Source organism: Rhipicephalus sanguineus, chromosome 1, assembly GCF_013339695.2.
Source record: "Rhipicephalus sanguineus isolate Rsan-2018 chromosome 1, BIME_Rsan_1.4, whole genome shotgun sequence".
NCBI classification, from domain to species: Eukaryota; Metazoa; Arthropoda; class Arachnida; order Ixodida; family Ixodidae; genus Rhipicephalus; species Rhipicephalus sanguineus.
Window position 1 is genome coordinate 30,968,414 of NC_051176.1, and position 26,243 is coordinate 30,994,656.

General features: G+C 44.7%; 2 protein-coding genes and 1 non-coding gene across 9 annotated transcripts in view; 1 reads left to right on the forward strand and 2 right to left on the reverse strand.

Moving 5' to 3' along the window:
• Positions 1 to 7,279: 7,279 nt before the first annotated feature.
• On the reverse strand, positions 7,280 to 7,352 carry Trnak-cuu (transfer RNA lysine (anticodon CUU)). Its single transcript has one exon. It is a non-coding gene; the product is annotated as a tRNA-Lys (tRNA).
• Positions 7,353 to 7,560: 208 nt separating this feature from the next.
• Positions 7,561 to 8,057, forward strand: LOC119379277 (DNA polymerase delta subunit 3). The gene has a single exon (XM_037648578.2). It carries the CDS (start codon positions 7,598 to 7,600, stop codon positions 8,045 to 8,047), a length of 450 nt encoding a protein of 149 aa, XP_037504506.1. The 5' UTR covers positions 7,561 to 7,597; the 3' UTR covers positions 8,048 to 8,057.
• A 7,716-nt stretch (positions 8,058 to 15,773) lies between these two features.
• LOC119390134 (uncharacterized) overlaps positions 15,774 to 26,243 on the reverse strand; it is a 282,319-nt gene continuing 271,849 nt past the window's right edge. For 6 of the 7 annotated variants that reach the window (XM_049413916.1, XM_049413925.1, XM_049413922.1 and 3 more), the window contains 3 exons: positions 23,927 to 24,073; positions 23,513 to 23,616; positions 15,774 to 18,371 (listed from right to left, as the gene is read on the reverse strand). In XM_049413916.1, the coding sequence (XP_049269873.1) occupies positions 18,243 to 18,371; positions 23,513 to 23,616; positions 23,927 to 24,073 (380 nt within the window). In that variant the 3' untranslated portion in view covers positions 15,774 to 18,242. The remainder of the gene's footprint in view (positions 18,372 to 23,512; positions 23,617 to 23,926; positions 24,074 to 26,243) is intronic. The other variant, XM_049413929.1, reaches the window with a different exon arrangement.

Genomic DNA, 26,243 nt, shown 5'->3' on the forward strand with positions numbered 1-26,243 from the left:
TAAGACAGGGATAAACCGCCCGCCTCCGGCGGCTCTCTGTCTTTCCTACCGCTGTTCTTTCCCTCCCTCGTTCTGCAGCTTTTGACGAATGCCCCAACAAAGCAATTGTCGCTGTTGCTGCCTTCGTTATTTCTCTCTTTCTTCTTTTCTTTTCTCCTTTTTTTATCGTTTTTTGAATTCTCGTTTGGCACCCAAACTGGGCGTGCGGCCCTTCATGGTGCAGCAGGTTGGGCCATGTCATTTCAATTACATCCTCCGATGAAGGCTGGACCGCGCGCCAGCCGAAACTGTTACGATAAAATAAATATTTGTTTTGTTTTGTATATTGTAGCACGAAGGAGTTTTTCACAATTTTTATGACGGTAGCCAGAAGAAGTTCGCTTTATGCCTATATATATAGGGATAAATTTTTGCACAAGCGAAAAGCTGCAAAGCTTGATTAACACACTTCGGTCTCGCATATCCGTATGGAACAACGTTCAGGATTGCGAACCAATTTTGCACATTACAGACAATGACAAATCTAGACGTCATGTCATGGCAGTGAGACTGCCTGCGATGCCTATTGAAGATAGCGAATAATTCTGAGATACAAGTTTCATGTTTTCTTTTCCTGAACTAAAAGATTTACGCAGTCTGACACAAGAACTTCAGTTCTCACAAAATGGACGGCTACTTTTAGCAAGAAATCATTACCGCTACACTTCTTTAAAAAACTGTAACAATATCCCATGGCGTCGCGCCTCTCACCACCCAAGCTCCCAAACAATGCTTTTATATCGGTCACTCAGAAAGCTTCTGAGCTTGTACAAGTTGCATGCTGTGCTTTGTTGTGGAGCTCAAGTTGCCCTTGTTGTTGGTCCTTATAAGGCGTCGATTATATCTTCACAACAGCGGGCCTTCATGCTCATGCAAATTAAATCGCTTTACCATTTTCGGGAGTCATGTATTTATGTTGCTTACATGTTTAGTTAATGTTGCGGCAATGTCATACGCATCTCAATATAAAATACTACTGCATGTGGATGTTAGTTTTTTAGGAATGTGTCCAAACCCCGACAAAAGAATCGTGAAGTACAGCGTGTATGAAGGCGACATGATGAGTACTCGTAGGAAGTGACGACACTGACGAGTCACGACGGAGGATGTATTTATATAATCAGAAGCAGAAATTAATTTACAAAAAAGGACAAACTTTGCAGTACCTACTGTACTTATTGTTCATTTGGTTAGAGCCTAAGTATAGCCGTGGTACAGGGTTTGCCTGGAGCTTCAGCTCAGACTGTACTGGCTATCGAGATTTTGCTCGCGTTAAAAAAAAAACTTGGTTAACAAGCATCAATAAAGTTGTTTCACTCACTCACTTGGTTAACAAGCCAGTTGCGACGGTTATTCAAAAATGCCATCAGAAGATCAGCCAATCAAATATCATTAAAGGTGACCACCACCTTAAAGTTTAGGCCCAGTTTAAGGCCCGACCAATAACACAGAGCAAAACAAAATCAATAGCTTTATTCGTCCCCCTTGAAAGCACAATCAAGCCTTCTTCCTATGGGAGTCTTTTTTGGCCCCCGACACACATCCGTGCAGCCGTGCCCATCCGCGCGATGATTACAGCCTAATGGCAACGCGCCTATGCTTAAACACTTAAACTGTGACTGATGGTTGTCAACGACGAAAGGAAAAGAGCCGCCACGAATGGGCCGGCGACGCACCCTGCGAAACGGGTGAAAGCAGCCCCCGCTTTCACGCTTTGGGTGGCACCTCTGTCGCGTGTCGATAGGTTTTACGGGCACGTGTCATTTTGCCGTCTTTGAAAGGTGTCATCGTTAAAAAGGGCTGAAGGGCGATCTGTTCTAATCATTTCGACACGCTCAGGCGCCGGGCGCCTCCAAGTCCGATGGTAGCAGTGCCGGCACGCATGTGTTCCGAGCCTTCTTCAGGGGACGTTTCTGTTGTTCAGCTCTGTAGAGAGATAGCGACACGAAAAGAGACACCGTACAGGGCATTGTGTTTTCGCCTTCGTTGCTCACTGTGTTCGGAATACGCTGGTACGCCCGAGCCGGCAACCCTTGTGAGCACGCATCTTGTTGAGTGCACCTCCAGTGTGGGGGACCTCAACAAGGTAGCAAATTCGGCGAGTCGGAATATATTTATGATGGCCAGCCCTGCGTCTTGTTTGCGCTATCCATCACGGGGAACCTCGCCAGAGCGGCGACAGCGCGTAAACGATTCCAGCCATCTTCCCACTTTGTGGTGCGCGCAATGTCCTGTCTACAAGGGGAGCCGACACGGCCACATGGTTCCGTTTTTTCGACAGTAAGCCCCTGCACCCGTGCGCCTCTCTTTGTGTGGTTCAGTGTGTTTAAGTGCATGGCTGTGCGGAGATGAAACAACCAGGACACTGGACGAGAGAGCATGCAAGCAGTGCATGGCCCGGTCGCTCGACTGTGCGGGTGCGCGAGCGAGATTGAGCTAGACGAATGAATTTGTGAGCGTGTGTATTAGCCTGTAAATAAGATTTCCTTGTAAATATAATGCTTTCGTTTTTTTAACGTGAGCATTTGAATAATTATAACCTTCCAGTCAGTGAACTCTGACAGCTTTGCCTCGTCCGGTCCCCAATTATGGATATCCGACGCTTCTTCAAGCGTCCACGGATGTCTGACGGAGTGTCACTGAGCTGTCCGGCGGACGATTCTAGTGTGGCGTGTGAAGAAGTTGACCAGCCTAGTGATGCAGACCTTCACCAACGGACAGTGCCTGAGGTCGTCGCCACCATGGAAGAGGTTCCACCATCAGTGAGCTAGACACAGTAAGCCACGATGATAAGTCTCCTTGCTTGGGATTAAATAACAGTGACAACAGCAAACAAGCAACGAACATTTCTCAAGAATATGATTTGGGAGAGTTTCTAGACAAAGCTAAACTCGCGAGCATCCCAGACAATTTGAAGTTACGCCTTCTGACTAATCCATGGTCGCCAAATGCTACATATGACTTTAAGTAAGATGTAACACCTGGCAAGAGGACTTTTCGCTACCAATGGCAGGCAGATTACGCCCCTTGGCTTGCGTACTCAGCGACACTGAAAGGCGCCCTTTGTCGTTTCTGCGTCACCTATCCTCCAAATGTTCATCGGGGTACTCAAGGTAGCTTTATCGTGCGCACTTTCAGTAACTACAAAAATATGCACGAGGCGTGCAGGGATCATGGGAAATGCCAATGGCACCAGGAAGCAATGGCCGCCTCACAGAACTTTATGGGTGTGATGTCAGGCAAGAAATTACTCATTGTACAGCAGCTAAACAAAGCCCTGCACGAGCAAGTTGAAAGGAACCGCCAGAAACTATTTCCGATCATTTCCACCATTATATTTTGTGCAACGCATGACTTGCCAGTACGCGGGAAGCAGTCTGACAGTGGAGTTTTCAATGATCTCCTTGACTTTCGGGTAGAAGCAGGAGATACCCGGCTTCAAGAACACTTTGCATCTTCTCCTGGTAATGCAAAGTACACTTCCGCCCGAGTCCAGAACGACAGCATCACAATATGTGGCGACATCCCGAGGGAGGAAATAGTGGCTGAAGTTAACACAGCATTTGCTTTTTCCGTCCTTGCGGACGAAACTGCAGATATTGCAGGAACAGAGGAACGGATGCCTGCGTTCGAGAGCATTTTATGGGATTTGTAGAGCTAAATCAGATGAACTCAGCTTGCATCGCCGCCGCAATCTTGAAGTTTTTAAAGGATATACCATCCCCCCCCCCCCCCCAGCGGTTGCCCCCCCCCCCCTGAAAAAAGTTCTGCGGACGCCCTTGAAAGCTACCCCTTTTCTTGCGTTCTTCAGACTTCGCAACGACGCACAACGCAAGAGAAACTTCGATAACGACACTACAGCGGCATCAGAAATTGTGCAAAAGACATCGAACGCATTGGTGTACGCGTCACAGGATAGTAGCTAAGAGCCAAGTGCCATGGCACTGACACAACTAAAAAGAAAAAAAAAAGGAAACTGTGAAAGCAAAATGTCCTCTGGGCGTAGACGTTCGCGCGTTTGTCGAGAGGACGCGAGCGCCACCACGTGACTCTGATCCGTCAATAGGGACGCTCAGAGCTCATCACCAGCCCTCGCTGAAAAGCTCTGGCGGAACGATAAAATAATGTCATTGTCTTTAGTTTTAATCTGGTGGCTCAGCGGGAGCAGTATCAGCTAGAAGGGGAGTTCAACGTTTGTTTCGCACCGCGGTGTTGCGATCGCAGTATCTTGTATCTTAAGATACACGATACATTCTTCAATGTATCGGAAATACAGATACTGATACACGTCTCGCAAGACGTATCGCGATACAGATACAAGATACCCAAAGAGTATCGAAGATACATGTATCTTCGATACTGCCCAGCACTGGATGTGGTCAATCGCACCTTCCAAGACCGAAAAGCCCGGAGGCCCCCAAGAAAGCGACGCGCGTTCCTGGGGTCTGGAGAGGAGTCTCCCCAGAAAAGGGCAATGAGGGAACACGGGGCATCTCGACTTCGGCCAGGGAACAGGGCGAGAAGGGCGGCGGGAGCGGCGCAGTGTCCTCTCCCACGCAACCCCCCTCGCCACTGCGCGTACAAACGTAGCACGAAGCCGACGTGCCGCCGCGTTGAAGGCAATGGGTTGCGTGTGCAACCCCACAACGTTTCGCTTGGTTCGCGACAACGCAGATGGCGTGGCCCCAACTCGAAGCAGCGCTCAGAATTCGCATTCGGGAGTATCGTAATTGTCGGTGAATTGTTTTTCGGCATATACATCCTTTTTGTCACGTGAGTTTCTAGCTCTGTTCTTGGTGTACCAATCGAGCATTAGGACGCCAGCCTAATAGTCTCCTTCGTCCGAGGATCCGAGCTAATAGTTTAGAATAACAGAGAGCTGAGCTAGTCAATGAGTATTCATTCTAAAAAGACAGGGCGTGCAAACACGGAGACAAGAATTCACGGCACCACAAACGCCGTCGTTGGTGGTGTGACTTTTTTCTTCTGTCCGTGTTTGCACGCCTTGTGTTTTTAGAAGAGCTAATAGTGTTTGACCAACACCTCAACACCTTCTAGAGGGTGTTGGTTTGACAGGCGGCTAGGAAGCAGCAGAGCGCGAAGCTGTTGAGAGCCACAAATAACGCGTGAGCTATCGAAGGAATTTTTTTTTTTTTTCAAAACTCTTTGGAACTGATTGTAAAAGGTTTACTCCGACTTAACAAAATGGCATAGACGTTTTGCCTCCTATGCAGGTGGCATCCTCAATATAGGCTAGCAAAAAAAAAAAAAGCATGGCTGATCCCTCTGTCATAGGAATCGGTATAACACGAAAGTGAAAACGTGTCTTCACAGACGTTGCTTGGGCATGGGCATGTCACGCGAAGAACGGCAATCAGCTCGAAACTTGCAACGCGCTGCTCAAGCAGAAAGGATGCACGGAACGAACACAGGATGAGCGCGAACTGTCACAGTTGTAACTTATTTTTGTGCGAGCAGCGCTCTCCTTTCGCAAAAGCGGCCGCAAGCAGGCAGATTTCAACAAAAAATAAATGCTTGATTCTGGGGTTATTTGAGGTGAGGTACAGTGTAAAGTAAATATTTCATCGATTCGAGCAAGAATAAAAAAGTTGGCTAATTAAAGCTAATTAATTAATTAGCGCTTAGTCATGAAAAAAATACAGGTTGTATTTACACACAACTACCCCTAATATACGGTATATACAACAGGTAGAACTTTCCTAGAGCCCATGTCTTCTTTTTTAAAACTTGGTCCAAGCTAGCTGGGACAGCCGCGGTACAGGGGCGTAGCCAAGGGGGGGGTTGGGGGGGTCCAAACCCCCCCCCCGAAATTTTTCAGTTTTGCTTGTGTATATATACACGCACACATACAAACGCACGCACGAACATACATAAAGTATGGTTGAACCCCCCCCCCCCCCCGAAAAAAATTTCTGGCTACGCCCCTGCCGCGGTATACTATATAACGTTAGAGACCGACTTTCAAATTAAATAATTTAATGTAACTAGTCGCTTATATTAGGTGCCGACACGGAGATGTCATTATGAAGATCTCAAGTGGAGACTCCAGATTTATTTTTCAATTTACACATAGACATCGATCGACCTCGTAATGTTTGGCTCATAGCGAAGAAGGCCGCATAGGCTGCTACTCGCTGATTGCATCGCATAAAATCGATTCCCAACAATGCGTGGCGATTTCCCGAATTTTTTTATTGACATCCTATACTTTGTTAAAACATGCACCAAACAGGAGAGAGTAGGCTAATGCTGGCACAGGAAGCTTTAACTATGCCATTGAATTCAATTTAAGATCACCAAAAATAATTCTCAGAAGGTAGCAAATACCATTTGCTAACATTACACCTTGCGCGAAGCTGGGGTTACGACTTCTTCCGCCAAAGGTTGTTTCCTGGACGAGTATTTGAGCTGCTCTTCGGCCACCGATCTGGCAGTAAAACCCTCTGCTGATAAATAAAAAATGCGTGCCCCCCGTACTCTCCGCCTATGCGTCGGTGCAAACCGCAGCGAGACGTCAAATGTATCATTACCGATATCGAAGGCACGCATTAATTGAGGTAGCAAATTGTAAATTGTCTTTCCTCGGCACTTTTATAGGCAAGCATGTCGAAGGGTACCCATTTGTATAGACAACCAAGAAATTGCCTTTTTTTTTTTTTATTGGAGAGAGCAAGTGTGTGCGAAAGCATTCACTGACTGACTGTGTCGGATTGCCTTGTATTCTTATAAATAGTTTTGTGTTAGAAAAACCGGTCGCTACGCGGTTCAGGACTTTTTAACTTGTCATTGCTTAACGATTTGAAGACGTTTCGTAGCGTTTGGAGACGATTGGAGATGGTTGTATTTTTGATTAAATATGAACACTTCAGTTAATTGTTCATCAACATATTCTGCACATACCAATTCGTTTGAGGGGCATTTTGCAGTGAATGTTTGTCTTGTCAGTGGACCACGATTCGAATTTTAAAAGACTGAAATGAAAAAAAAAAAGTGGGGCATAAACAGCCCCCTGTGAATTAACCGCAGCGAGATATCAAATGTATCATTACCGATATCGAAGGCACGCATTAATTGAGGTAGCGAATTGTAACTATAACTGCAGCACTACTACCAGCAAAACATGCTTGTTAGTACTGCATTGGCACATATGAACGCAACAAGAGGTAATTAACTGAGTAGCATTTATAAAAAAAGAAAAATGAGCAAGAAAAAAAACTTACGCCCAACGTGGGGCTCGAACCCACGACCCTGAGATTAAGAGTCTCATGCTCTACCGACTGAGCTAGCCGGGCGACGCGTGTCGTAGTGATTCAAGGCCCATTTAAAAATTACAACAGAATTTTTTTTTTCTTTTTCAAAAGTGTTTCGATGTATTTAAGCCGCACCAAGCACCTCCTTCGCAAGTTAAACAACTAGTCCAATTTTTCTCCATCGTTAGAGGCGGTCTGCTGAAATGGGCCCTCATAGCATAATCCAACCGGCGAAGTGCGGAGCAATGTGCGAGCCCGCGACTGAAGCGCGCGCGTCTTCCCCTCCCATGGCGACTTTGCGCCAACCGATGCTTACGGACTCTATACTAGAAGCGCTCGAACACCTTGTGTTCGACGCCAACGAAGTTGTCACCTACAAGTGGGTCTCGCGGAAATGGCAGATTCACGCCAACCTCGCCAAGCGCCTGTTGCATGACTTCGTGGCGGAACAGAGGCGCGCCGGAAAATCGCTGTGCAGCTGGCACACCGTACTGTGCGCGGGTGCGGTGACTCTCGTGCCCGAGGCGAAGCTAGCGCGCTGCTTGAGGCGCTGGCCAGGGAGCCGCGCGCACATCTACGCCGTGCTCACGAGCCGTACGGAGGACTCGAACGTGATCTGCCTGGCAGACGCTGTGTCCCTCTGCAACAGCCAGCGAGACGTCTGCTATTCCTCGGTGAAGCCGGCGAAAGCTTTGGCGAAACGCTGCGACTCTTCCTTATACGCGCTCGATTCGTGAAGCTGGTAAACATTGTTTCCTCGATGTAGCTGACATTACTGCTTCGTGTAAGTGCTCCAGTTACTCATTTAAGGTGCGAATTACGCCGATCAAGTTTGTGGGCCAAATGCATGACGTCACGGAACGGTGCTAATTTTTCATCACTTATCGCTGTAATTTCCGAGTTTCTTTATACAACTATTTAGCAACACTATTTACCTTTTTCAATTACTTTTTTATATATTCGTGCGAATAAAGCGGCTTGCAAACGCATGCACGCTCGTCCTTCGATTGAAGGTTGCAGTTTGATTTTACGTGTCGCAAAACAATGCACGCGTGGCACCGATACGAAAGGGCACCACTGATTTGGTTGTGCTCATTTCCTGTAAGTGCGACCCTTGCGCATTCACCCGACGGCTACTCTGCATAGATCTGGTATCGTATTGAACATCACTGCACCGCACATTAAGAAAACACTCACCTTTAAAATCGTGCGCGACCATGGCAGGCAGTTTACGTGGTTTAATCATTTCCTGCATTGAGGTAAGCCCGTGGTTCGGAAAAAAAATGTTTTTTCACTGTTCCTACTGCAGCTTAAATAGCTGTCCTTACAAAAACACTTCCCAGCACTTTTGGCTAACTGTTCCAGTGCATTGCGCATACCAGGTAGCACTGACAACAGCCAATGCACCGTGTTGCCAATTGTCCTGTGAAGAGCTATGAATTGGCTCGCCCAAACCGGTGCATCTCGTTTGGGAGCACTGCAACAGTTCGAGAGAGGCACATGCACGTATAAGCTGTCCCAGCTAACTTTTTTTAAATTGCTGCACACGTGTGAGGAAGGTGGCCCCTGAAGACCTGAAAGACCAGCAACAACTCGTCGCCAGGACCAAGAAGGCAGAGGGTTTTTGGACTAGGGAGCCCTCTCACCCCAGGGTGGTACGAGCCATCACTTGGAGCACTGTTTCACCAAATAAACGTTTACTTCTTGTAAACTAAAATTGTGCGGGAAAGGACCTATGAGTGGACCCCGCATAAGGCCACATAATCTGCGAGGTTTCTCTTTTAAACTTGGCTAACATTAGTACGGACCCATGCAGTTCCAACAGCAGTTCTGTGGGTCTGATGCACATGTGGTTTCAAAGTGATAAATGGGCCTTGATGAGAGTACGTGGTGATTGAAAGTGTCTCGCAAAAACTCGTACGAACGCAACCAGGACTAATCTTCCAAGATCTTGTTGCCTTGCATATCTGTTCTCGCCCTCAATAGTCAAGATCTGTCGCGGTAAAATTGTTGTTCAGACCTTGCAATGCTTTTTTAATGCACTCAATGCACTGTCTACTTTCTGAAAAGCAATGATTCGACACTTTTGCTGTAAGACAAAACAGCACGATTTGTAGTTATGTGCAAGCAAGATTACGAAGGAAAAGCAGTGCAAGCTGTGAACGAAATTTTATCGCAGCAGGTCCTGACTTCTGAGGGCAAGATTAGGTACACAAGCAAGATGCGTGGAGGAATAGGCCTGGTAGTGCTTTGTCCTGTCAAGTGCATCTGAGTTTATTATGATATTTCTAATCAGCACATAGTGTAGTTTCAAGATTGAAGGGGCACACTTACAAAAGGAAAAAAAAAAAAAGACATTTTGGCAGTGGAATGGCCTTCGTGCATTGATTTCGTGGCCTAAACCTTAAAGGCACCGACAACTGATTTTTCTCAACCCAGTTTTTTACGGCACAATAGAAAGCTCACCCTTCATAATGTTTGTAGCTGCAGCGGTTACTCCCACAAGCACGTCATTTTTTTATTACCAGTATTTTTCGATCTGAAAAGCCTCTGAACCGTACGTAGATGTCCTCCAGCAACACTGTGAAGCGATGCCTATAGCCCTCCTCACGTTATGCTCGAGGTTTCGCTTTCACAGGAGTGGGTGAAACTGTGGTTAACCACCTTCATATTGACATTTTCGACCGTTTTGGAATATAAAAAGCAGGTTGAATAAATTTTCCGGACGCTCGTCGTGACGTTAGCTCTGCTTAGCGCCCTGCAAGCTAGGTGCTCGTGGCCTCCGCGATTAGTTCCGGAAACGCGTCGCCGGAGGTAATTTCGGAAGCCGCGAGGCGCTCTTCCTACTTTTCCAACACGTCGACAGGTGCCGCTAGGCCCTCAGCTAACAACGTTCATGCTGCCACTCATGAGTATCGGGTCATACCTCAGGCGAAGGCGGTGCCACTAGTCTGCTCAGTGCAAACGAATGCATATCCACATGTTTTACGTTAGAAAAGATTGCAATAAAAAGTGTGCTGTATTTTAATGCTAATATAGAGACAATAACGTACACCAGTAAACGGTCACGCGATAGGTACATGTGCACGTTCACTTTTTTGCTGCCAGAGGCGCCAAAAATAATTTTGAGTGAAGAAATAAAAATATAAATCCACGTTTAATGAGAAAAACAGGGTTCGTTTTAGACAATACAATCGACAATCCTTCTATTGCTGGGGTTATCTCAATTCGTGTTCTGAGTGGTTGTCGGTCCCTTTAAGCTAGTAAAGGTGCTTCTTTTCCTTGTGCCCCTAGAATTATAGAGTCTATGTATATTTATTAGAGCTGTGCGAATAGCAAAATTTTGAGTGCGAAGCGAATTCGAATATTGAAGTGTGAGTGAGAATCGAATATTTTCCGAATATTTCTCGAATATTTCTACAATATTTTTCGAATACTTCGAAGCGAAATTGCAGGAGAAAAAAGTTGGAGAGGATTCCTAAGCATATTTTTATGAGACAGCAACATGAAAGTGTTTCTTTTTGCTAGGTTGATGAAGCATTGTCGGGGTGGTGTTTCGTAGTTGTCTTATCAAGAATGAGGCAATGTAGAGGCCGAATCCTATTTATGTACATGATTTGGTGCCACCAAAGTGTTGCCGACAACACTTTACACGTGATAAGCAAAGATGCCATTTCCTCAGCCTGTCCTCCTCTTTCAACTTCTGTGGAAACCCAACTGATGTGGCGGTCAAGGGTGTGCTCCCTTCAAGTCCAGAGTTCCAAATCTGCCTCATAGACGTCGATATATAAGAACATCTGAAATTTTGGATGCTGAAAAGCTTCGGCTTCCGATTTTTCGAACTTCCTGCCCAAATTTCAGGTCCAAACAGCATTAATTGCGCCCCCACCTCTGCCACATCTTTCATCTCCATGTTGGAACCAGCGTTTTCTTGAGTTAATACATTTGCGACCGTAGCAGAGCTTGAAAGGCAGCTTTGCCGCAATACCGCGGTGTGATGAGGTGAAGCATATTGAAAATCTAGGGACCACTTCCAATCGGACGTTGACTCTCTTGGCTAAGTTCGACCGTAACGGAGCTTGAAAGGCAGCTTTGCCGCAATACGAGTGTGTAATGAGGTGAAGCATATTGAACATCTGAAGGGGTGACTTTCAATCGGACGTTTACTGTATTTGTTTTTGGGAAGTTCGAATAGTTCGAATAGTAAAATTCCAGTGCGAATCGAATCGAATAGCAAACACTATTAGAAAAATATTCGAAATTTCGAATATTCACACACCCCTAATATTTATATATTCACAGACACAGAATGCTCTTTTGAATAAGGATCTGGAGGAACAGTCTGTGGGATATAGAACAAATACTTATTGCGCTGCATGAATAAATAAGGCAGACATTACGCTAACAAAATTTCACTAATTATATGTTGCATGTGTATTGCAATACATCTACAAATAGAAGCCACCAACTTCCCAAAGCACATTTCCTTGGCACAGATTCTGAAAGCATCACCAGCTTCGAGAGAAGCATTGTGAAAGTGTTTGACTTTTAACAAAGCATCTTTTTTTTGCACTGAAGCCCACAACTGACAGGCACACCAGTGCACATTTTGGGGACGTCAAAGCCATCCTTTGAATTAATTTAACCTTTTCAACCCAGAGGGAGATATTCTTCCCGATTGCTATATGTGTAACATGGCCTTAGAAACCAATGTCACAATTTTACAGAAGATTTGCAAAATTAAAAAAAAAAAGTGGTAATCTCTACCACCACAAAAACTCAAGTAGAGCACTTCTATGGCGTACCTACTATGTACCTATTTGGTGTACCTACAAGTGGGAATATTTTCCACCAGTGTACTTCCACAAATCTAGCTTGAAAAAATAGCGCTTGATCTGTGTTACCTTTTCTTCGTCCCGTCCGTCTGCGCTCTGTTTTTACCCATTAACTAGCCCAACTTTCAACCTGGCTGAACAAAGAAATCGGATGTTTTCGCAGGAAACACTAACGTCTTCCGAGAAGACTATATATTTAACACAGCGCTCGTGTTGCGCAGTCTCTTCTTTGTGTCTTGTTTTTTGCGCTGTTCAATATGAAGACTATCTATAGTTAAATCACATGAAGTGCTTGAGAGTGCTTCACTCACAGTGAGCCCATCTCAGTGATGCATACTTTGAAGCTTTGAAAAGCTTCTTAGCTAGGAAAAAGCATCATTTATTTGAAAATACCTGCATATTGAGGATATGTAATGGCTCTGCAGCATTAGTGTAGTAGAGAAGCAGATAGGGTACATGTATAATGAAGTAGCAGTGTACCAGTTGGTGGAGAAGCCTGCTTCGGGCATTATGACAGATTGGTGAACAGTTCTTGGGATTCCATTTTAGTGCTTTCTGAGACCGCAGGAACAAGTCCAAATGGTCCTGTGGTAATAAAAAAACACTATTCTTTTTCTTTTCTTTGGTGCATCTGTTGGGAAGTGGGAATCTTTCCCACCAGTGCACTCTCACAGATGTGCAAAAATCTGAAATTTTCACAGGGAACATTCATGGCCATACCTTGTGGAAAAACCATGTCTGTAGATGCCTCAGACATGCATGAAAAATTTACCCATTAGAGGATTAAGTGGCAAGACCGTCGAAGTCACTGGCCTAAATTAATAAAATAGCAACGTATGCTGTGAAGTAACCAGTTAAAGGTGTATATGTGTGGGTGTGTGTGCACACATACACACATGAGCTAAAAAAAGTGTCAGCGATAGCAGAGTCATTCAATTCTCTTTATGGTCACGAAACTGCACCGTCACGCTATGGGCGAGCTTCATACGCTGCTCGAAAATGCCGCAACGCGCCACCGCTGCTAGGGTGCCTTGATGTTCGCCGTCTACGTATTGAAATACTCGTGCAGTGCGAGACAAGCTGCTGGACATGATATGTTTAAGTTAGCGGAAACGTTGTCTCAGGACTAGGATGCCTAACAGATGTTGTGTGCCGGGGTGCCGTTTTGGCTACAAGGGAACCAGAAAGGTGTCGCATGCAGCATGCAGCAGCGCGAAAAAGGGAAGCGGGCCATACCGTGGTAGGAAAGTGGCGATTTTAACTTTGAGTCGAAGTATACACGTGTATGTGCGAACCATTTAGACGCCTCGGACATTGTCCCTGCGTATGACTTTAACATCAACGGCGACTCCGTGTCCCTGAAACGCGACAAACCAACGCTAAAGGCTGACGCAGTTCCAAGGATTTCTGAAGGACTTCCTTTGTATCTCACGATCTCGCTCATCGACAATGCGACCACCATGCAAGCGACCACGTGAGTCGTCCTGTGAAGAGCTCTGAGCATCGCCGACCCCTGTTTATACCGCATCGTAGCCACACGAATGGGCGTGTAGCAGCTCGTATTTTTGCCTATGTTTACAACTGGCACCGCTGGCACTTTGCTGCGAATGCACGGTGTTTAATTTGACGGAAATGTTAAAAAGTTGTACCTATCGTAGTGTTGTAGTGTTGAGACGAAAGGAGCTTGCGAGGCCGCAGCGGCCGCATTTCGATGGGGTCGACATGCAACAACACCAGTGCGCTGAGAATTAGGTACATCTAAAAGGACCCTAGGGGGCAAAAATCATTCAGAAGTCCCCCGCTTTGGCGTTCGTAATTATATCTTGGTATTCTTTCGTTAATCCCCGAATGTTCGTATTTTTTCGGCTGATATATCACCGCGAGCTGCATGTCTTGAGCTGAAGGAAAGATTACTTTTAAGGGCTCGTTTTTCTTTGTTAGACACAATACTAATGAGAACTAAAAGACAGTAATGCCAAGGATAGTATAGGGGATGTTATTTGTAATAATTGGGATATAAATGTGAAGAAAGTAAAGTGGATGAAAATATAACTTGCCACCGCCCGGGATCGAAACTGCGACCTTCGAATAATGCGTCCGATGCTGGTTTTTTTCCTCCCGGGTGCTCATTTTAAAACAGAAAACGTGTTCAGGAATGTATTTATGCATTCCGAGTGCTAAAAGTAAGAGTGTGAAAGCAACGCGATTGTTGCGGAAGTTTAGAAAGCTAAAACACCGAGGCTGTCCCACACACAACCCCAGCGATAGCAGCGTCTGCATCGCATCTCAAGCACAGCTGCGCCTCTGGCGGCGGCCGCTGGCTCCATATGAAACTGACGTGGCAGTTTCGTGACCATAAGAAGCATCGAATGACTCTGGCGATAGTCATCTTTTAATTCGCACATCTTATTTACAATCAGACATGGGAAACCATTGACTTGTAAATTATTGCGCTTTATCCAGACCTCAAGTAAAAAACTATCATAGTCCCTTATGCATTTGCCCTCAGACCACTTGAAGCTGAAAGCCATCTTTTTCTTCTCAGTCAATTGTCCAGGCTATGTTCAAGTCACGAGGCAGTGTGTATTGTTCTACTCACACAAGTTGCCAGCCACAGAACAAGGGCTCTTATGCTTGCTAAACAGGTATAGAGGGACACTCAAGAGAAACATGCAGTTCAGCCGCACTGGAAGAAGGACCTTCAAGAATGCATGCCGTTCTTGTTTAGTGCAAAAAAAAGACCAAACATTAAATACCACTTTCTCAATTTCTCTCACCCCAGAGTTGAAGCAGTGTCATCACGCGTTTCATTGCTCTTGGCAAACTGGAGCGCACATCATGACACGTCATCGCATGTGTAAACAATCACCGCATGGCTGCTGCTTCCATATTTGCCACGATAGATGTTGCTGATGCCGAGCGGTGTCTTTCGTTTTCCTCGGCCCATGTGATACCTGGCAGCGCATTACAAGATGAAGACGTACGAACTAGCTAGCCTTATTTGCTGAACCATGCAACGAAGATCTTGCCACAGAAGCAGGATCGAATTTTAGCAAATTCAGATAAACGGAGTGTGAAATTATCTTCCGGGCTCAAGTGTAAAGTGTTTCTGTGTACGACGGTGGGTTGCCACCCGGCCACACTTGAGAGAAGGCGAAGCCTTGTTTTTGTCCATGGAAGGACTGGTGTCCAGTTGCCGGATGCTGTTAAAGTACATTTGAGGCGTATTTCATTGAGTTTTTATTAACAGTGATGAAAAGCTCTCAAGAAATCGTGGCTAGACTGTGTTTGTTTCTAATGTCACAAATGTCTAATACAGGAAATTCAAAGGGGGTGTCAGCACCTATCCCTCAGTTTTTCGCTATTTTCTCGCTTGTTAAACCTGTGTAACAACAAAATAGAAAGTTGTTGGGCAAGTTGGTTTGTATTCATACTTGAAGAGGCACAAAAAGACTACCACTAATGAAAGACTGAAAACAGGACAATGCTGTTAATGTTAATGCGGACAATGCTGTTGCTGTGTTAACAGCAAGGATGGCATGACTATGATCGTAATAGGATTGAAGCTCAACTTCTTGTTTCTCTTCAGTGTCCCTTTCAGAGTTTTTTTCACTTGAGAGAAAACGACTATCCTCACCAAACTTTTATTCCTTCAGCATCGTGTTTTCTCCATTCATTCCATACATGCCTCAGAGAAAAGCCAGCATTGTTAAAAAAAAACTAGCAGGCTCTTCAACAAGCAAAACCCGTCCAAACAGTGCGTTCATGGAGTAGACATGCCCATAAATGTGCCATAGGCATGGCATGAATACACATGTCAGAAGTGAAAAACAAAACAAATATATATCCAAGCGCTGACAAAGATCGTGGTTAAAATTGGAACATTCCTAGGGATCACGTACACAAGGCAACTTCTTACACAAAAAACCGAAATGTACAGCATAGAAAACCATACAAATTTTTATGATCGCACGTGCGTATGTGTGGATACAGGGACCACATTTCAACAGTGATTGCACTCCAAATTCCATTTCTTCCTTGTCCCCCAATAATGAGCACTCACTGGTTAGATTGTTCTGCATTTCAAAATACAATCTTATTCTCAAATGTTAGCGATGCTCCCAACTATGCTTCAATGAAGAAAGAAGAAAGAAAATGCAGTCAGGTAAGAAATCACCGAATTCCAGCCCTTCAATAATGCAGTGCACGAGCCCCATGCTTTGCCAAGTGATGTGATGCACAATCTTAAATTGCGTATTTGTGCTCTCCAAAATAAGTGCACGCCTGCATACAAACAAAAGCGACTCAGCAGAGTTAGTGAAGCACACAGAAAGAGGAGATATTGCCATGAGGCTTCGCTTCCATTTTGCCACAACTGTGTCCCTTTAGACGACTGCAAGCAGAATAGACTGTAACAAAAAGACCATCCCAAAACACCCACCACAGTGTCATAAAGTACCTTTCACAATCATTTGAAAAAGTTAAAAATCATCTACTTCAAAAACAAAGGCATTCCTTCTACAAATGGGCCATTTGTAGCAAGAAAAGTCTTGATTCAACTCGTGGCCATCAAGGAGAGAGACCTACAGTTGCTATGATGGTAGGACCAAGGCATCAGGCCTGAAGCAGTTCTCGTACTACTGTAGCTTATAAAAGGCCTACTTCTATGTACAACAATAAGTTTAAGCAGACAGACAAACAAAAGGAGAAAGCTCCCCAAAAACCATCACAAATGGTCATCACAAACCACTAATATAAGCTTTTAAACAGCATTTACTACAGCACGCCACCTCATCACCGAGGTTTAGCGCAGAACGGAATGGCAGCAGCATCTCCATGACGATAGTGGCAAACGGCATTGCCCACAGTTGGGAGATAAGATACGCAGTACTATATCCTACACCAAACCCAAGCAGTTCATAAGAGAGATCCAGAAAGCAATTTTAATCACCATTGTTAAGGCAAAAGTTGGTCATGGTCGGCGTGCAAGACCTTGTGGCACTGCACAGCCATGCAATAAGCAGCACCATTTATTTCATTTTTTTTTTGTTGCTAGTCCATTGAACACTGCCTCTGTTTTGCTTCATCTTCGCTGCAGGATACATACAATAGCAAGACACTCGTGCCACCATTTGGCTTGGCCTCCTGTGGTTGTGGCTTCGGATGGCAACCAAAGGCAGAATAACTTGATGTGTATAGACTTGAGCCCTGATTGTAGGAGAGATGGTGATCTAGGCATCACAAGTTCCACATCACGTTTGAGCCCTTGCAGAGTGAACTGGTGTTTCCGTTCAGTGAGCTCATGAAATCTCATTTAGAACCAGGCTAAAAATTGCAAAATATCATACAATTACTCATCAATGCTGCAAGAGCAAACAAACTACATTTTTTGCGGTAGCAATCAAGTGAATATGCCATGCTTGTGTTGAAAAAGCAATGTTTTGCTCGTGCGGTATATGATACCTACAGCATTGCATTGTCGCATTCATAATTGACTTTTTCTTTGCTATTCAGCCCGTAAGGATCAAAATTGTCATGCTAGGCCTTGAAAAACAATCTTAGGCTATCAGGGACCTGGATGCATCAACAAAGTGATTCGCTTCAGTCACACGTGAAGTGGGAAGAAACGTGCGACCAAGGATTCTATTTGCATCACACAAGCACCTTTGTTGCACTCTCGCGAAGTGAGTGCCATAACTAACGCCTGTAGACAGCCAGCCTTTGCATATTACATGAATGCACATGTGCAAATAATTAAGACTAAAGTAAATGTTCACTGAAACAGCATAATGGTGTCATGCAGACAGCACAGTTTCAAGCACACTGGTTTTATCAAACTTTGATGAAATAAACCTACTACCAGAAAACACGGCAGAAAAGTCCCAAAACACTACCCTCCATGGGAGGGCAGCATACATAAAAGGAGAAAAATAAGAGCTCAGAAAAAATAACATCCCAAATTGTACCATGAGTTGAAGAAGTAGCACATGGAAAAAGAAATACTGTCCTCTAGTGGAAAAAAAAAAAAAGAACCTAGGAAAAGGCTTTGAAGAGAAAGGTACGCAAGATGGCTGCCAAGTCATGCACGTGACATCTGCTACGTTGGGTAGGCTCTCCTCCTGGCCAGGTTACCGCCAGTTGCCTTGTGACTGCTGTCCACCACCCTTGATGAGAAGTCCGCGGGATCAAACATCATCGGCATCGAAACAGCCTTGGCTGTGGGTTGCTGCATTAGGGACAAGAATGTGTCAATGCTCTTAGTGCCCCGTACTGACAGCACAAAACTCTGGCCACAAATCAGTCTTTCTACGAATGCAAGCTACCAGACAGGGAGTCCCAAACATGCAACCTGTTTGCCTTTCATATGCAGCCTGCCCATGGTGCTACCAAAAAATTAAACCCTTTTGCCCCTGCGCACTGCACATCAAAGCTCTACAGGCGGAGCACAGTTTATTTATCTGCGCACAAGTAGTGTTCTACCTGCCAGCCTAAGAGCGATACCAAAAGCGACGCTGACAAATGCAGAGACCCATAGAGCAGTATTGGGCGCGAGGACATACCGTGGCGCCGCCGTGCGGAGGCATCCCTGTGACGTGCAAGGTTGGATTGCTCCGCGAGCCCTCTCCTGCACAGCCCGCAGCCGCTTTCATGTCTCCTTTATTATTCTTGTACTTCGACCGAATCGGTAAAATACTGCTGCGGCTTCGACACTAACTGTACGAAACGCTAGATAACTGCTCCGAAAAAATGTTACAGTCCTCATAATGCCCCAGACAACGGCCCGACTGCCGGCGTCGTCTGCTACGGCCACCTATATGGAAGCCACCGGGCCCGAACACTCCGATTTTGTAAAAGGTAACGAGCCATTCTGTGTCGAATTGAAGCATCAAATGGGCTTTAGCGCGTGCTTGCGGCAAAGAAACATATTTTTGCTGCAAGAAATGCATGGAAACGTGCAACTTTATTCATTGTAGGTTTGCATCTAAAAAAACGGGCCGCGACTGACACGACAAGATTGCGCAAATTTAAATTGCTCTTTTGACGACATAGCCCTATGAGGTACGACGCAAGAGGATTTTCCACTTTGTGGGAAACAACCCAGCATGCTTAGACATGTGGGAAACAACCTAGCATGCAGTCACAACCTTTCTGATATGATTGGAGGCAAACACATTGCATGTGCGTGCCTCATTCAGAGTTGTAGCTAGATAACATTTCACATGAGCACAAGTTTCTCTGTGGCACGATCTTAATATTTATATGTTGCTCCTTATTGCGCAAATTTTCTATGGTTGTCACACAGTGCACTTTCGATTGCCATCGAGCTATATACGGATCAAAATTTTCTATAATTGACTCAGTTCTGCAGCTTCTACAAAGGGGCCAATCGCGATTGAAAAATACGGTCCGGATCGAGCTCGATTGCGATAGTAAATGAACCATGAGCAAGCCGGCCGTATTACTTTGCACACTTGAATGAGCATGCTGCAAGGTGTGGCTTGCCGTGATCTAAATGGCAATATTATGTTTCAGTCGAAATACCAGCGTCCAGCATTTACAGCTTCATCGAAAAGCAGTATGACACTTTACGGCTGGTGTTACAAGGTGAATCAGTGCCTGAAGATGGCGACGTTTTCACCTGTGGCTCAAAGCAACATAGAGAAGAAAAAGTGACCCTTGCTATGGGCTCATTCTACAGACATAATTTATAAGCAGAGAAACCCGCGAGGTGAAGCTGAGAGTCGGACGGAAACCCATGTGGTCGGGAAAACACATGAGGACAGCTAAAATGGACACCCGGGGAGGGGTGTCAGGCTGTGGTGGAAGTTACCTCGGTGAAACATGTAACTTTCAGCAAAGACTCAAGCAGGACATTTATGATGTAAGAAAGATGGTTTCATTGAATGCACTGGCTGAACACGCAGAAGCAATTGGCCACTACATAGACTGGGATAGGGCAAAAATAACGGAAGGAGAAAATAACTGGATTTCCCGGCTTTATCTTGAATCTCTGACAATCTAGACAAAGGCGCACACGCTTAATCGTCATGACGACAACTTCCCACACATGTCCACACGATGCCTATGTCATATTTTAAAACATACATAACCGGACTGTTTGTGCATTCATTTTTTGTTGTGAACAAGGCTCCCGTGCGGGAGCTGAAAGGTCCTGCTTTTATGTCAACATTCGTGGTGAGTGTTCTTTTTAACCCCATGGGCTTGAAATAAAAAGAAAAAGAAAAAAAAGAGAAAAGGACAGGTAACAGCGGCATCATGCTCTTGCAAAGCAGGGTAGGGGTAAAAGTGAAATCTCGCGCCTAGCTCCTTCACGCATGTAGCACACCATGGCACGGAGCAGTTAAGTACCATGCCGCCGATAAGCTTTACTGCACTTTTCCGGATTGTGTAGCCTCCAAGGGTCCGCACACATGAAGTGAGAGCAAAACAGTGCTGTTCAAAAGGAAAAACGCCATGAAATCGCAGTTCAACCGCGATTTCAAACACTCAACCGTCCGCTTCCCTTCGCCAGAGCGAGGTGAGATCACGTGATCCAACCCTGCACGTCGCAGTGATTGCAGCGCCTGCGCCTCCAGTGGTGGGCCTCGCGCCCAATGAGAAAGAACCTACAGAGATAGCTGAGGATCAATTTTTGAATTGCATACTATGTGCCATGTAATGGCACTAAATGTTTCTACTGTTTGCTCATAAAGCTGCCTCAAATTACATCGTAGAAGGAATAAGCAGCAACACTTCTTAGTTCAGGCAGAAATGGAGTTCTAAACCAGAGGTGGAATGCTTTTAATTCTGCATACAAAAACACACCTTATCTGGCCTACTACCTCTATGCAACTATGAGACCTAGTTCTTGAGTTTTCAGTAGGGCTGTGCGAATATTCAATGTTTCAAATAATTCCACAGGACGAATATCTAAAACGCGACAAAGGTCAACGGTGCAATTTGGTTAGGGTGGGGTGGCTAAAACTAACGCTAACGTCGGTACAGTAGGCCACTGTTAAAACTTCCACCGATATCCTGGTTCAAAAGCGATCGTATGTTTCTTTCAAAGAATATTATGTCATTTCCACACGTAAAAAAACACACGAGAAAACTGTCAAGCCCTTCCCAACTTCACTTCCGAAACGAAGGCACGGACATCTTGCGTAGTCCGGTCAAGTACGCCGAAGCGCCGTAAAACGTCCCGACTTTGGCCCACGAAGCCCTCAGTGATTGGCTTCACAAGTGAAAATTTGTTCACGCTGTGCAGTCGCCACTGCCACACCACACCACTCATTCAGAAACTCCCATCGTTCCGGCACACAGTTAAAACGTTGCTGTGAACGGGTGCCCGAAGGTTTTTGGTCCCGGAGCACTCATGAGGGTGAAACACAACATTACTGTTGTCAGATGAGCCGTATTGCGCAACGATAAAAGAAAAAATAGCTACTGTACTCCCCTCTGTTAGCTGTTAAGAGGTTAGGAGTGCTGCTGCTGACTGGAATGGTGGCTCTTGTATCAACATGCCTGCGCGTCCATAAAAGCTGGAAAAAAAAATCCCTCCCGAACAAGCACATAATAACGCTGTCATCACGCTGTAGCGTCCCTGATTTTTCCTTTCTCTTGCTGTAACTGGCGGTATATGTTTCGTGTAAATATACTATTCGATATTCAATATTTTTGGCCACTATTCGACACTATTCGCACACCCCTAGTTTTCAGTCAAGGGCTACCAATGTTGGTCATGGTAGAGAGCACCTCACCATCTTCTGGGAAGAAAAATAATAAAGTGGATAGCAAAGAGTAATTATTGCTGGAGCCACCTCCATTGACTAAATTGACAAGCGCAGACTTCTATGTGCACATGTGCATGCGATTATATGTTGCTGGAATGTAAGTTATGAAGGCTGGGCATTCGGTGTTCGTACACATTTCAAAAGCAAAAATTCAAAATTTTTTCAATGACTTTCACAAGTCCCTGTCAAAAGATTTTCAAGGACACAGAGCAGCGTCCCCAAGCAGGAATATTTTACTGTTAACAATGTCCAAAGCACTATAGATCATTTTATTGCACTAAAATACAAAAATTATTCATAAAATGAGCAAAAGTTCACAATATTAATGCAGATTTTGGGACTTCCCTTGCATTAGCTAAGTAATGTCATTTATTTCTATTTTGATTTCTGCAGCTTTTGCCAAACTGTGAAAGTGATTTCAAACGACACCTCCACTTTAACTGAGTAGTGATCTGCTGAAAAGGTCAAAAGGGCAATGGTGGCAATGACTGCTTCGGCCTCAATGCCCTACACCTGCAGCCAGCTAAGAGGCTACCTCACCACTTAAGCAGCCACACCGGAGCAGCTTTCCTGCCTGCGTGACCACTGTGGCCAACCTTCTCACATATCAGCGTTCTCCTGTGCCACTGCTTTCCAGCCACCTAGTGCTTCTTGGCCCCACTTTACTTCTACCTCTATTCCACTTGTCTCCCCTTACCCACAGATGCTGAGCTGCACTCTCACAAGGGCTGCAGAACATCGCATCAAGTTCTCCTCCAGAAACACATTATAGGCAGGGACAAGGTGTGAAGAATGGGAGAGCCATCACCAAGTTCCAGTAGTATATGTCTCTTGCCCTGTTCCCAGGGCAGTTTCTATTTCCGTGCAAGTAATACGAAGGGAAACATGCACACACTCACGTCAGTGCATTTTTTCTAAAATGGGCAGTTTGCCAGATCACTGCTCATCTACCATAGAAAACAGGCCACATAGTTGATTTCATACAGCTCTAATCAAGAAATTCGAGGGTTTCCAAGAAAATCGAACAATATCAAGGGCCTTCAAAATGTAATTTTCAATTCCAAGGATTTCAAGGACCTGCATGCATCATGGGTACTTGATCCAGGAACACCTTGATAAATAGAGTATTTGTCCAAATGGTTGGGTTTAAGACTCCGATAATAAGTTGTATTATGCACAATAAGTGGTGTTATAGGTATACAGAACATAGCCCGCAGTGTTATGAGAGGGTAAATGGGTGTCACAAAAGAGTGCATTAATAGCAGGTCCTGCACTACAAGCAGTTACGATGTAAGTGGCCTGAGCTTTATATTATCAGATTTAACCTCGCATCCTCTTTAGTAAACCATATACTTTCAAAATGAAACATTCTTCTGCATGCAGTTGTGTGACAAAGAATGGGGTGCTGGCTGCACAAGTTTCATTGCCTGTACATGCCAATTACTGAGCAAGAAAAAGGTTGTTATTAACCTAACAAATGGCAAATTGTTTCTGCATAAAATCCCTTTAACAATGGATTTTTGCACGTGGCCATTACAAACATGCACTGAAAACTTTTTCAATTAAGGCTCACACAGGTTGGCGCGGTTTCTGGAGGCGGTGGGGGAACAGATGCAGTCTGGTCGGGCAATGGAGCAGGCGACACAAAGTCGTAGCCAGAGCTTCCATCGTGTTGGTCTGTGCAGAGAAAAAGAACGAGAAGAAGCCCTGCTGCTTTGGCATGCCAGGTGACATGCACATTAACAAGAAACAGAGGCCGTGTGATGGGCATTCCCATTAATTGTTACAAACAGATCGCAACATGCAATTTCACCCAAATGCCAGTGCTTGGATGGTGTGCGGGACTGAGATAAGTTTGAGGGCACAAGTGTACCCCATTCTGTTTGTCTACTGTGCAACACTGCAAACCTTAAGTGGAACATGCCATGAAATCTGCAGTGTGGGGTTGCAAGATTTGCGTCATCATGAGTGCCCACACTGTACTTACCAGCCACAGCCTGGGGAACAAAGAACTGGACGGGGGCTTGCGTAGCTGACTGTTCTGGAAACGCTACCATTGCAGGCGCTGATGGAGAGTCACCAGATGCCTTGCTGCTGTCTGGGTTCAGCACGTCCACGTAGTGCTTCCGCAAAGCTGCAGAGAACAATGTTGCATGCAGTGCACTGTCCAGAAAGACATGCTGATACAAATTATGCGAGCCCAACAAAACAGGGTTAAAGGAAGTTGTGCCAGGAAGCTTCCTTTTGGTTCTTTCTCTTAACTCACTCCAACCGTTCATGATTATGGGCATCAAGCTTGCTTCTCACGTGTTGCCACACCTTGAGTGCTACTTGAAGACTTTCTTGCCCAAACATTTATACCAATATGATCCCATGCAGATTATGCGAGGTATTTACTATGTGCTAACACTTTATTGTGTTCACGACGTGCAAATCAAATGCTACAAATGATGTTTGCTTGTAATTATTGCTTTGATCTTGGCATACACATCTGTCTTGAGAAATGTAAACATCAGTGTAAGTTATATTTCACAGTGGCTGCTGACAAGGATGAGAATCGTGCAGACTTATCAATGCAAGTACTAACAGTTCATAAAGGGTAGCAGTCACAATATTTACTAGTTTTAATCTGCAAAATAGAAAAGTGTGCTGCTTTACAGGCCCTTTTCAATACTTAAAGGAGTTGTTACTACGACACAACTGCTTTCACAGAGACTCCTTTTCTGTCTTAAGCATAGCTACCTTCCAGACATGCATTGCAAGAGGCTAAAGCCTGCCTGTAGCTCCGCTCGTGACTACAGCAAGGCAAGCTCGATAACGGGACAGACATGCCTCCAATTAAAGGGACACTTAAGTGAAACAATGATAAATTGTACTCTGAGAACTCTAATGTCGTTAATTTCATCATCATTGGTTTATTATTAATAGAGGAGAAAATCAAGGTCAAAGATGCATTTTTAAATTTCATGCCAAAATCTCCGTGCGTGACGTAGCGGATTTCAAATAGCATTTTTCATAGTTTGGCGACATTCGCACAACGAAATTTCCTGAAACTTGGTATGTTAAGTTTATGGCCTTCCTCAGAGGACAATGCGCTTCATACTTACTGATTAAGAACAACGTAGGACCTAGTAGACGCCGTCGAAATCTATGGCGTCAAGGTGATGTCACAACCCGCATTTTCTTTCTGCGTGTTTTCTCGCTTACCAAGTGTCTTCTTCCGGCAAGCATGGTGTTTTTGGAATTGTGAAAAAGTAGTATACGAATACGAGAAGAATCGTTTGTCTCTTTAGTGTCCCTTTAAAGAGGTTACATGACAAGCACACAGACCATATAAATGCGGCACACATTTACACAGCCAACAGAACAAATGGACCGGGGCACCACTAAACTCCACAACCATAAAACATTCACACAGAGCTGTGGCTTCCTGAATCCAGACTACTGGACAGGTATCAAGTACAGAAACAAACTATGCAGAATTGAAAAATTAAAACGCATCTGCCCCTTTCCTTCTAATCAACTATATGTGTGGCATTAGGAACATCAAGTGGGTGATTCCACGAGAGATCGAACATGCATGTCTGGTCGATATTTTTGTTTTGCCTGGGTTTCTTATACGTTATGCGGGCACATTCAAAGTGCACGGAACCAAAAATTTTATTTCCAAGAAACGCTCCCAGTGCACCAAAAAAATATTTGAAGGTGGCGGCAAGGGCGCCTTGTTTTTGCTCACTGCAATATTTTCGAATTTCACAGCCGAATTTAACGCAAACTATAAACGTTGTGTCGAGAATTTTTTCTGCAGATTTTAATACGCATTACTGTGAATTACAGCTATGCCTTTTTATGCCATCCTAAAGAGAAAAAAAATGTGAAAAAATGGTAAACAGGGCACAAGCCAAAAAAGTTTGCTGAGTTTGATGCGACTTGGCACCTTTCCTATTTCACACAGAAACTTCCAGACAGTGTCAAATACAGAAAAGAGCCTTTGCAACATTTCTGTGGAATATCGTTTTCCTACGGGAAGCACAAAAGAAGAAAAAAATAGTTAAAGAAGCAAGCTTTTCTGAAAAAGGTCATTTTCAAAAAATAAAATAAAAACACTCTGGTCTCAATTTTGACGACAATTTTTTTCGAAGAGCGCTTATGTCAGTGAAAACACGGTTTTAATATCATATGTCCTCATCTGCTTTGTTCACGAGATATAACGGGCCAAAATGACCCTTGCTGTGTGGGCTCACTTCAGTGTGATTGATGGTTGTTACCAGCTTGCATTGTGCGTAAATCTACAGGTTTAATTA